The following is a 13,089-nucleotide window of genomic DNA, read 5'->3' as shown; positions in this document are numbered from 1 at the left end:
CCATCATTGGTGTTAGTGGGAGGAATAGTGCCTCATTCATGGTGTCAGTAGAAGGAACTGTGTGATCAACAATGGGGGGGAATAATGCCCCAAGACCTGAATAAAAGCAAGCAAAGTGCTGCATCTGGCTGCAGTTCGGAGACCACCGCTATATTCTATAACTGACTGAGATTTTGACAATGAAGCTCCAGCTGGGAGCGATTGTCAAAACTGCAACTGGCTCTGAAGCACACACAAATGGGAAAGTTACTTCTCCACTTGTGGGTAGGTGCAGCATGGACCAGCAGTAGAAAACACTCAGAGTCCAGGTGCAGATTAACAGGAATATATTGTAATTGAAGTTTGGCATACACAACAAGCCTGAAGGGTAGGCAACCCGACTGGGAGCACTCACAGCGATATATCAGTAGCAGAAGGTCTCAGATGTGCCAACAGGAGTGGAATGCAGCCTGGCCTGTCCTTACCCAAGTGGGGAGGCTTCTAGGTAGGATGGCGTGTCCCTGCACTTTCCTTACTCCTCTGGAACCTTTCCCTGATGCTAAGCACTGTCCCTGACAGATGGGATACCGGTCTCTACCCTAGCTACACACAAAATGCATGCCAAACCCAGGAGCCAGGGTCTTAAGTAGACTCTGCCTGACCCAAAATGGTCGCCAAAGTCACATGGGGTACCAGCATTCAATCGGATAGCTGTGCCCTGTGCCCCAGGAAGCTACAGAGGAACTAGGTTCCTTTTGACTTCCTCTCCCTCTGCAATGCTTCTGCGGTTGAGCACTACCTGCAGTGAAGAAAATAGACTGCAACCTGCCTACACTCTGTGTGTGTGTGATGCAGGCCCAAGTAAAAAAAAAAAAAATTATATATATATATATATATATATATATATATATAGTTTATGAAAATGTGTTTTGACCAATGTAATTATATTTGTTGTAATATCTTTAATGGCTTGTATTTTTCAGTACTTTAACCTCCTTGGCAGTATTCCAGAGTGTGGCTCGGGGTTACATCATTTCAGTACCATTAGCGGTAACCCTGAGCCACACTCGGGATTGCATCGCAGGATCCAGAGAGATGGTTACTTACCTTGTCCTCAGGATCCTGTGATGTACTCCCACTGTGTCCGGCGGCCAGATCCTTGGCCTGAAGTTCTGGGTTCCGTTCCTAATACATAATACATTGTAATTCTTATTGGATTGCATTACTGTATCAAATCATTTGACCTCAGTTTGTCCCCAGTGCTTTGTCCAGTGCCCTACCTGTAGTTTTACTGTTCTTACTGACATTCTTTCTGTGTGGAAACTTGAGAACGTCCATGGTATCCAAAAAGCATGCCTCTACATCAAAAGCGGTTTATGACCAGTTTGAAAACAGCAATCGCGAATTAGAATAATTTTCAGAATTAAGCGATAGTGATTTGTGGGGAAATTCGTCATCAGACAAGGAAAGAGACGACAGCGACGATTCTGAGAGTTCAGTAATGTGTGAACTTGGTGTTCTATTGACTGCGGTACGGATCGTGCAGTGCCCCCAAGATTCCCATTTACTGGAGCACCTGGTATGAAAGTGGACATTGAAGAGGACAACCCCTTGGCCTACCTACAACTATTTCTGATGATGAGGTTATTGAAAAAATAGTTAGAGACAAACCAGTACCAAGAGCAACAAGCTACTACACATCAGACGTTTTCAAGAAGTAGAAAGTGGGAACCAGTGACCAAAGATAACATTTGGAAATTTCTGGGCCTAATTATACTTCAGGGAGTGGTGGGGAAACACTTGCAGAAGTGGTATTGGACAACTAACAAATTACTTGCCACTCCATTCTTTGGCAAGGTCATGTCAGAGTACAGATTTTCCATAATGCAATATTTACACTTCGAAAACAAAAAAGAATTTGATGAAACTACTCAACCTGCACCAGAACTCAAGAAAATTTGTATCAAATGATTTGAAAAAATGTCCAACAAAGCTATGTGCCAGAAAGAGACATTAGCATAGATGAAAGTCTAATGGCCTACAATGGAAGGCTCAGCTGGATACAATACATGGCATCAAAGAGCAGAATTTGGTGTAAAAGCTTTCATACTATGAGAAGCGCTAACTGGCGTACATTTGGGATTTAGTCCTATACATTGGGAAAGGAACAAAACTCAACCCAAAACACAGCAACTATGGAATGGCAGTATCTTCTGTTCTTTCACTGATTGAGCCATTGCTAAATTAGGGCTATTGCATAACAACCGACATCTTTTACACATCTCCTGAACTTTATGAGTTTCTTCTGCAGAACAAAAACGGGCGCCCATGGAACCGTTAGGGCTAAATGGCGCAACATGCCACCAATGTTTGGCAATAAGAAGCTGAAGACTGGAGAAATGGTTGCCTGGCAGAAAGGCAAAATGATGGCACTGTGGCCCATTGTTGTGCCATTCATCCACGACCATCACCTCATGTTGCAGCATGATATTGCACGATCCCATGTTGCAAGGATCTGTACACAATTCCTGGAAGCTGAAAACATCCTAGTTCTTGCATGGCCAGCATACTCAATGGACATATCACTCACTGAGCATGTTTGGGATGCTCTGGATCTGCGTATATAACAGCGTGTTCCAGTTTCTGCCAATATCCTGCAATGTTGAACAGCCATTGAAGAAGAATGGACCAACATTCCACAGGCCACAATCAACAACCTGATTAACTCTATGCGAAGGACATGTGCTGCACTACGTGAGGCAAATGGCGTCAACAGATACTGGCTGTTTTAGGGACCCCCCCCCCCCCCCCAATACAGTAAAAATGCACATTTTAGGCTGGGTTTACACTGCTGCGGGGGGAGATCCGGATGTGATTCGCACCGCAAATCACATCCGATCTCCGTAGCGATGCGAGTTCAGCCATACAGATAGTATGGCTGAATTCGCATCGCTCCCGCAGCAAACTCGCACGGGACCCTTTTTTTGGTCCGCAACAGAATCGGATCGCATGGGTGTTCACACCATGCGATCCGATTCCTGTGCGAGTCGGCAGATCGCACTGCGATATGCAGACGGATCTGGGGGTGTCATTAACATATCATTGACACTCCCAGCCGTCCGCATAGGGCAGTGTGAACTGCCGGCGGGAGGTGTGCGATGCGGGAAAACGCCGCGGATTCGCAGCGTTCCCGCATCGCTGTGGTGTGAACCCGGCCTTAGAGTGGCCTTTTATTGTAAGCAGCCTAAGGCACACCTGTGCAATAATCACGGTGTCTAATCAGCATCTTGATATGCCACATCTGTGAGGTGGATGGATTATCTCAGCAAAGGAGAAGTGCTCACCAACACAGATTTAGACAGATTTGTGAACAATATTTAAGAGAAATAGGCCTTTTGTGTACATAGAAAAAGTCATAGATCTTTAAGTTCAGCTCATGATAAACAGGGGCAAACACAAAAGTGTTACGTTTATAATTTTGCTCACTGTATATATAGTTATTATATTATAATTTAGGATTTGGTGTTTCAAACGTTATCATACACGGGATGTCTACTAGAATCTTGTTTGGACAGATTTAAGCGAGTTATTCCTAAGAATGACAGGTCTACAATATAAAACGCCAAATTTCCATGCAAAACAATGTACCACTTTTGCATTAAAAAATCAGACATAATCATACCGCCGGGGAGGTTAAAGATCAAAAGAAATCATCTTGGTTTGCAGTTAAAATGGTGGACAGAACTCTAACTGCCTTTTGTTTTCAATAAAAGATTTGCCTTTCTATGCCACTCTTAAAAAGGTTTACTCAAAAACAAACCTCTAAGGAACATTCTAATCCATAGGTCACAAGCACCCTTTAGGAAGGATTGCAGAAGGCAGCATGGGTACTTTAGACAAATAGCAGGAACACAGACAAGTAATATTAGCAAAAAGGTACGTAGTACGATATAATCAGCATGAAACTTTAAAGTGCATTTCCAATTTTGCAACCAAATTGGGAAGACACCTACATTATATTTGTTACATTCTCTCATTTACATAGCATAACCTTAAAGAAAATTAAAACTTTCTGCTTATATTTTACTTGCCCTTTTCTGAAAATTACAAATTTGAAGTTTTCCTTTGCTATGCAGAGAGGGCTGGGGAGTTAATATTTACCACAACTATCTCTGTCTCTACTGTGCTAACAGATCTCATTAACACTTGTAAACTGAAGCTGAACTGAACACTAAGGGGGATTTACTAAAACTGCGCACAATCTGGTGCAGCTGTGCATAGTAACCAATCAGCTGCTATATTTTATTGTCAAAGCTAACTTGAACAAGCTGAAGTTAAAAGTAGATTGGTTAGTGTGCACAAGTGCACCAGATTCTGTGTGCACCAGTTTTAGTAAAACTCCCCCATCTGTCCTAATAAAGGGATAGAGTTAAGGGTTAAAGTGATATTAAAGTCTGTTATTTTTAAACCAAAACAGGTCATTCTTACTGACTCTGTACAGTGGTTTTGCACAGAGCAGCCCAGGTCCTCTTCTTGGGACCCTCTCTAGCGCTCCTGGCCTTTCCCTCCTGCCCCAAAAGAAAGCAGCTTGCTATGGGGGCATTCAGACACGGAGCCACTTCTTGGCCCCACCTCCTCTCTCTCCTCATTGGCTCACTGACATTGAGTGGCAGCAGCAGGAACCAATGGTGCATGATGCTGTCTGAGCCATTGAGGAGAGAGAGCCCCGGAGAGCCGAGGCTCTCATGCAACATATCTAGATCGAGATGGTGTTCAGGTAATATTAGGGGGGCTGCTGCACACAGAATGTTTTTATCTTAATGGATAGAATGCATTAAGATAAAAAGCCTTCTGCATTTGGAACCACTTAAAAGCCCCATACACATGGGCAAAATGTCGGGAGACATTTACTGGTAAAAAAAAAAGCTGACATTCTGCCCATTCGGCTGGCTTTTGTGAGACGTGTATGCTGGAAAACCAGTAGTCATCTGCTTTTGGATCAATGGCAGAGAGCGCTGATCAGAGTGTTCTGGCAGGGGGGCCTTCCTCCTGTCAGAACATAACAGCTCAGCGGGGGAGATCACTGAACTAACCTAGCATGGTTAGTACAGCGGCTTCGACTGGAGCTTACAGTTTTTTTTCCCTGCAATCGCGGGGTTGCACGAGAAAAAAAAACTGTAGTATGCACCTGGCTTAAGGCTACTGAATTGTATGCTAATGAGGGGAAATGCATTCCTGTCCTTTGTCAGTGGGAAAAGACTGAGTTTTCTCTCATTATAAAGTGTTCAGAAATGTTTGCAGTCGGCCTGAGATTAGTTTTGAACAAAAACCTTAGAAAGATAAGATTTTTTTTATTTTTTATTTTATTTTAGGTATGCTGTATGAATGGGAACACATGACAAACATATAGTGGGCTTTTCTCACATTTGGCTGCAAAAACAGAAATAAAATTGAAGTCGGACAGATTTCAGGATTAGATGCAAGCCAGATTTACAGCTTTGTTCTTTTGCGAAATGTAACTCGTTTCTCTGCAGTTCTTTGTGTTATGGAAAATATATATCTCCTTAACTTAAAAGAGTTTGAGTTATGCTCCAGCATTTTCAGCCAACATATTCCAGACTCACTTGTAGGGTGTTGACAGGGAAGGAAGATATGGGAGGAAAGTCCATGATCTGAAGTTCGTGGACATGGCCATTCATGACAACAGCTGGTAGGAAGACGCGTCGAGTATTGGTTGGAATAGAGGTCTCGCTGAACTCGTTGTACATGAACTGACGGACAATGGCACTTTTTCCCACTCCTTGGGCCCCAAGTACCGCAATCTTGAAGGTCGTCACCATGCCTCCCAGGGCCGGTGGTGGATGATTCCCTCACACGGTCCGTGGTGTTGGAAAGGTGGTCACACTGCGGCATATTCCGGAGGCTGCAGGCTCAGCCACTTTCAGGAAGCATCTCCCTGCAGAGCAGGAGGCTATATAAGTGATAAGAAAAGACATCACTGTAATCACACTGCATTAAATATTTCATGTTTCAGGCTACATTAATAACTAGTGAAATGGTAATTAACACAGCAGACATTTCCCACTCCTGACTTGAACAGGGGTAGCAATGAAAAATTGTTTAAATGCATGTACAGTCAAAACCTTTTTGTTTTTTTCCAGTTTTGGATGGCGTGGGGAAGGGTTAAATAGATAAGAGTATAGATAAGCCTTTCTCAACCAGGGTTTCTGTGGAACCTTAGGGTTCCTCCAGAGTTTGCCAGGGGTTCCTTAAACAATGAGCAGCTTCTGCTACTCAGATAGTTAAAAATTTCATTAGTGTCAGTGGTTACTTATCTACAAGGCAGAACTCTTCCCAGTGACCTAAAATGTAAGCAGGAGTATTCTTCCCAATAACCATCACACTTATGTACCATGAGATGTAGATTTAGAAATTATTAATGGGTTCTCTGAGATTGAAATGTAATTTCAAAGGTTCGTCCATGTTAAGAAGGTTAAAAAAGGGCACTACACAGCAGTGGCAGCTCCTCCAGTCATACCTCCCCATACATAAATGCTGCACTGTGCACTAGTTCACCTTCCACTACTATTAACCAGGACCTTCACTGCAGTGCATTCTATGGATCCCCTCAATTCTCTTCCACAGACAGCAGTTTAAGACTCGGGTCCTGAGGAAATGGACAGTGAGCCTGAGAACTCTCATCCCCCATCTCAGCATCACAGTGTCCACTTCACCACCCCTCTCCCCACAATGTCTCCCACCAACCTCGCTGCCCCCCCCCACACCTGTCCTGCCACAGAGCTTCCATTCCCTTCTCATCACCCCCTGTCGCAAAGCTGCTCTTCTTAGAGTGCAGAATTTGTGCAAAGGTGAGCCAGAGAGACGCAGCGCTAGGGTGGGCACTCATAGAAGACGGGTTTGTGATGCATCAGGAGCTGAAAAGTGAGGATGAATTTTCTGGGGAGCCAAGAACAATTAACAACCCAAACAATTCCCACAGCAAATCTTCAGCACATCTCTCTACCCCTTCAAAATCCCACAGTAGACATCTGTCACATAATAAATCCCCCCCCTCCCCCCATGCAGCATAGTACGTCCCTCCCCAGTCAGCACACCACCACTCACTGCTGATTTCTACACATATCTTAAATTAGAACTTCATGAAAAAGGAGGAGTTCCACTTTTCCACCTCCTCCCCTCCTCTACTGCATTTGGACAGTTTTTTTGTGTGTGGGAGGGAGGCGGGTACCTTGTTTTGACAGGCACCTGCTTCCACTTCCAGTCAGATTGCTGCGGCAAATCCACTGGAGGTTCTCCTCCCCCCTTCCCTACTTGCAGCCTTCAGGGACTCGTCACAGGTCCCAAAAGGCTACTGGACCATTCACAAAGCACCACATGCACAGTGGGCAGCTGGCTGTGAACCTGCAAAGAATCACAGCCGACTGCCCACAGTTAACATGCTGGCACTAGAGACCGAAGACCAGTGAGGAACTAGTTTGGGTGAATACCGCGCTGGATCCATGGCCAGGTAAGTGTCTTTTTTTTAAAAAGTCAGCAGTTGACTTTTTATTTTTTTGTTCCTAGGATGAAGAACCGTTTTAAGGTCCCCCCCGTCCTGTACTCTAATATGCTGCTCTCACCCCAACTTATTGCACACTCATTCCTGTTTAGCCGCCTTACAGTTCAGCTCCCTTCACCTAGGAGCACGGCACGTCCCTCCCTAGTCCGCACACTTCCACATAAGCTCACATTGCATCCTTTCAGCCACTGCTCCGTCAATCAGCACCACCACACACATGCACAAATTCTGCCTCAACCCCACCCTGGCTGCCTCATCGCCCAGATAACAGCACATCACTAAACAACCACCTTGCCTCCCCTCATAATCCTGTCTACACCTTACAACTTATGACCCACCCCCATGTTACTCCCTTATTCCCAGCCATTTCATACCATCTGCTATCAAATATTTCTCCCCAGCCCCATCACTGTTCCACTGTCAGACAGCCCTCCCTATCTAATTACCCCTACACTAACCCATATGCCTCTCTGGCATCACCATCTCCATACCCACAACAATCAATCACCCATCCTTTCTCATCACCTCACCCACTTCACGGTGTGCCTCAAACCTCCTGCATACAGTGACAGCTTTCAAGCTCCTCCCCTGCACATACTGCTCACCATCCTGTTCACTCCACTCCAGTACATATTTGCTGTCATGTTTGTTTGTCATACCAACTGCGCTCCTCTCCTGCACATACGGCCTTCTACGATATATTGCATACTCCTCTCCTGCATATACTGCTCACCTTCAAATGCTCTGCACTCCTCACCTATATGTTCTGCCTGCCATCATACATTTGGTACTCATTTCCTGCATTTATTATACCCTCTGCATACCTCTTCATCACACACTACCTGATGCCATAAATGCCACAATTATGTGGTACATATACTATCAGTTGTCATCCACATACTGCCCACCCCCGTACCCTCTGCAGCCCTCCCCTGCACATACTCCTCACCATCCTACCCTCTGCTTTCTTCTCCTGTACATACTGCTGGCCATCATATGCTTGTCACTTCTCTCCTGCACACATTACTTGCTGCCACACCCTTAGCACGTCTCTCCCTCACATTGCCTGCTGTCATACACATCCCACTCCTCTCTGGTACATGCTACCTGTCATCATACCCTACAAACTGCTTTTCTGCATATAGTGCCCTTGGTGATACTTCCTGTACTGCTCTTTATCACATAGTGTCTGCCAACATATGTTCTGCACTCCTTTTCTGCACAAACTACCAACCATCATACATTCCGCACTTCTCTGCTACTCATACTGCTCACTGTCATATGCTCACTCTTCTACAGTACATACTGCCCACCATTATACCCAATCTGCCCATTCTGGACAGGTAAACTTTGTATACAACGTTTACAGAGCTCTAGTGACACTTTGGATGTCTGTTGGGAAGAAATGTCACTGTATACTGTGTTGTGATCAAATCGTGCAAAGCATTCTCCATTTCCATCATATTATCTGAAAAGAAAAGTAAGTAAAAGTGTCAATTGATTGTATTTAGTTATGTCAGGAGCTCATGAAAAAAAAAAAAAGCTTGCTTTTCCATTCTACTTTTTGCTGCTCTGAAGAAATACAGTAGCTGTTTGTTTCACCATTCCCCTTTTCACATTGAATGGGAGGGACTGGTTTAGCTGGAGCACGCTCTATTAGATTATTCTAACAAGGAAAGTTGCAAGGTCTGCATTCCTCTAGAAGAATTTTATCCTTGGGAAGTATCTCACCAAAACTGACATTTCTAGTACAGATTTCAGGGAAAATGAATAAGCTAATCACACAAGCAGGAAATTGCATTCCTGCGGCTCCAACAGTGTACAGAAGATTGAAAAGGTAAAGTATTTTTTATTAATAGTAAATTACAACAAAAGCTTATTTAGCAATTACCGTATTTATCGGTGTATAACACGCACTTTTTCCCCTTTAAAATCAGGGGAACATCGTGGATGCATGTTATACGCAAATCCCAGCGGATTGGAAGCCTCTCGCCCATTCTCGGCGGCTTTCGGACACTTATGGACAATCTCGTAGTCCCGCGTGAGCCGGCGAAAGCCACCGAGAACGTCCGAGAGCCGCAGAGAATTGCCAAGAGCTACCGAGCACTGCTGAGATACACAGGACATCCGGCTCTGTATCTCGACGGCGCCATTTTTAAACAGCAAGGCTACACTGAGAAGTCTGCAAATGACACTGACAAAGCTGAAATGACAAGGCTGCAAATGCCAATGACAAGGCTGCAAATGACACTGACAAGGCTGCAAATGACACTGACAAGGCTGCAATGACAAGGCTGCAAATGACACTGACAAGGCTGCAAATGACACTGACAAGGCTGCAATGACAAGACTGCAAATGACACTGACAAGGCTGCATTGATGGACATTTAAATGTACATTTTTTCCTTAAAATTCCCTCCTAAACTTGGGGGGCGTGTTATACGCCCATAAATATGGTATATATGTTATATTATCTGGGGTTTTTTTCCTGTATTTTTTACACAGAAGTGATGCTACCCTTCAACATTTTTACTACTTTTTGAGAACTGTAACTAATACTAAATATTTATGCCTAGTTCTCCATTTTATGTAGTTTTGCTGCTCCCTAGCAAAACCTTGCTGTATGCTTATTCTGGGGACAGCCTGAGGAATGCAAAAAGATGTAGAGCTGAACAAGAAAAAAATCCCTCTACTTTCAATTTCATAACCATCATCTTGCCACTGCTGCAAGCAGGATGTGTTTCATCCCTGCTCATTGTATTGAAACAGAAATCTATCTCTTATCCTTATTTTCTGTGTGCTGCAACCCAGGCACTTATCTGCTCCAATTTTGTTTCAGATGCTTCTTTGCAGGTTATCTTACTTTTTAATAAACAGGGAAATTATTTTATCAAGGGCCTAAATTTTTCTAAAACGATCTGAATTCAACTGCCGTCCAACACTTCAGTATTGGGAATGAAGGTTTCCTCTAAATAGAAGGAAAATGGAAACATCTTGTTCAAAACTGAATGTGTACAATATAGTAGTTAGGTTATTCCCATTTAGGAGAATGCAGATTACTAGTGGTAGTGTTTCATACAGAAACCAATCATAATTCAGAGCATAAGCGGTTATTGTACCTAGGAGCACTGCCGTATTCATTGGTTCCTGAAGAATCACTCACAATGGAACAGGTGAATTTCCATAAAAGCACCCTGGGGTGACCATAGGAGGTTAGTGTCTGGGTTTAGTAAATTAAAGTGGTAATGCTGACTGCCAAAGGGCAGTTCTGCACATGGGCACAGGTCAAAAGCTTTTTACTCCTGCACAGGATATAAATTACCATATCAAACCACCCTCTAAAAGTCATTGAAAAAAAACAAATATTTGAAATGCTTATTTGTAGTTTTTCCTTTCCATACATTATTTTTTTATTCAATGAATTGCAATTTATTCAATATGCCTTTGAACTTGCTAGAATATTTTATTATTTCAGGGAAAGTCAATTCCCTAGTAGAGCCCCCTTCCTCATAGCCCTCTGATCTTCTAAATACTCTTTGTGCTGGCCCAGCATTTTAGCCCTTCCTCTTACCTCAACCATACATAACCTTTTATGTAGATGCTGGGGGAGCAGCGAAGGGGAATACTGTATAGAGTGTCACTTTAATGACAGTATGCTGGGGTGCTGACATCAGAAATGCAAAACGGTGGTGCCCTGCAGCAATTTCAGGACTTTGGGTGTCTACTCAAGGAACGATTTGACAAATGCACATATTTGGCAGGTAAATGCAAATATAATTTTATGGGAAATTTCTGTTGAAATTAATAGCCTGATGGCAGGGTCTCTTTAAGACAAAATGTACGCAAACTATGTGTATGCTGTGTATGTATTTTTTGCTGTAGGCATACAAATATAACAGAAAATGTCAGAGAAAATAGTAACAGTTGTAATAGATCCCAGATTTGAAAACATGTATGCTCCAACCTTAGATGTAATTTTCTTTCAAAACAAAATCATTATTACAGGTACTTATTTAGCGCTGTCAATTTACGCAGCACTTTACATATTTTATACATTCACATCAGTACCTACCCTCAAGGAGCTTACAATCGAAGGTCCCTAACTCACATTCATACATACTAGGGCCAATTTCAGCAAGAGTCAATTAACCTATCAGCATGTCTTTGCAGTGTGGAAGGAAACCCGTGTACCCAGAGGAAATCCACTCAAGCACACGGAGGACATGCAGACTCCAGGCAGGTGTGTCATTGTTGGGATTCAATCCGACGACCTCAGTGCTGCTAGGCGAAAGTACTAACCACTTAGCCACTGTGCTGCTCAAAAAAAAAATTAAAATAATGAAGGTCTGTAAGTGAAACTGCTTCTGTTTGGACAGATGCTAAGATACTTGTCTTCATTAAAAGACTGATATATAATAATGCAGATTTCAGCAGAAACAGGTGACAGTTGTTATCTACTGGCACCTTAAGACTTCAGTAAAGACCCTTATTCAGTAGGTCTGAGAGATAATAATGCTCTGTCTGTGTGATACTAGCCTGCATGCCTGTGTGTTAAGGGGTCAAATTTTACAGGATCATTTTCTAATGCCTCTGGCCAGCTTTTTTTCTGCTGTGAAAGATAAAACATAAAGATGTTCAACTGATACTAGTTATGTTTATTTTAGAGCTTCTAATTTTTAATAGGATTCTCAATTATTGTGAATGTATGTATATACACTGTATATACAATACTTATTTACCGAAGATAAATTGTTTTACAATGTTTTTTGTCTTTTTTTTATTCCATTATAAATGTATACATTCAAACATTGGAAATATGCTAAGGCATGTACATAGTATGAACATATTGGGAAAAGACACATGTAAACATATGAATATATTAAACAAAAAAACAAAACAAAGGAGCGATTTAGAGTTCCCCTATACAAGGTCAGAAAATATGATGGTGTGTAGATGTTTTGGCACTGCAAACCTTCAGATCTTGACTGCAGATGTCTGCTGGCAGACAATGGTGATCAAATGGGCAGTTCATATTAAAATTAGCCTGATCAAATCTATCTAGGTGTGCTACTGGTAGGGCACAGTGGCTTGGCAGGTCTCCACTGCTAGTTCAGTGTCTGTGTTCACTCTACCACTGGACAGAGGTTTCAATTTGTTAGTGGTTCTAAATCTGGTAATACATATAACACTAGCCCCTGCCCCCCAGACTGACAATGCTGCTGTCTGCTGTGACTCCTATGCTCATTCCTTCAGAGTTGAGTCTCCCTAACACAGGATGTGTGTTACTGGTCAGATCACCAGGTGAAAGTAGAGAGAGAAGCCAAAAGAAAAAAAACTGATGCAGCCATCACATCTAATGATTGGTAAACTGCAATATATTACATGTTTGGTTACAGGTTTAATGCTGCTTTAAGTGTTTTGAAGGTTATACTTGCATCTCCAGCAATTAAACTTAAAGTGTTACTAAACCCACAACCGTAAAATCAGTCTATATATGCAGTAAAGCATGTTTGTTATACTCACTGTGGAAC

General features: G+C 42.8%; 1 protein-coding gene across 3 annotated transcripts in view; it reads right to left on the bottom strand.

Annotated features, from left to right (window-relative positions):
• Nucleotides 1-13,089, bottom strand: part of RASL10B (RAS like family 10 member B) — a 204,788-nt gene that overhangs the window by 51,760 nt on the left and 139,939 nt on the right. For all 3 annotated transcript variants that reach the window (XM_077482169.1, XM_077482167.1, XM_077482168.1), the window contains one exon: nucleotides 5,604-5,950. In XM_077482169.1, coding sequence (XP_077338295.1) covers nucleotides 5,604-5,819 — 216 coding nt within the window. In that variant the 5' untranslated portion in view covers nucleotides 5,820-5,950. The remainder of the gene's footprint in view (nucleotides 1-5,603; nucleotides 5,951-13,089) is intronic.

This window comes from Lithobates pipiens, unplaced genomic scaffold (assembly GCF_037356315.1).
Source record: "Lithobates pipiens isolate NorthernLeopardFrog02 unplaced genomic scaffold, aLitPip1_a1.2 Scaffold_16, whole genome shotgun sequence".
NCBI classification, from domain to species: domain Eukaryota; kingdom Metazoa; phylum Chordata; class Amphibia; order Anura; family Ranidae; genus Lithobates; species Lithobates pipiens.
Note: the sequence above shows the minus strand (reverse complement) of the source record. Positions and strands in the feature narration are given on the sequence as shown.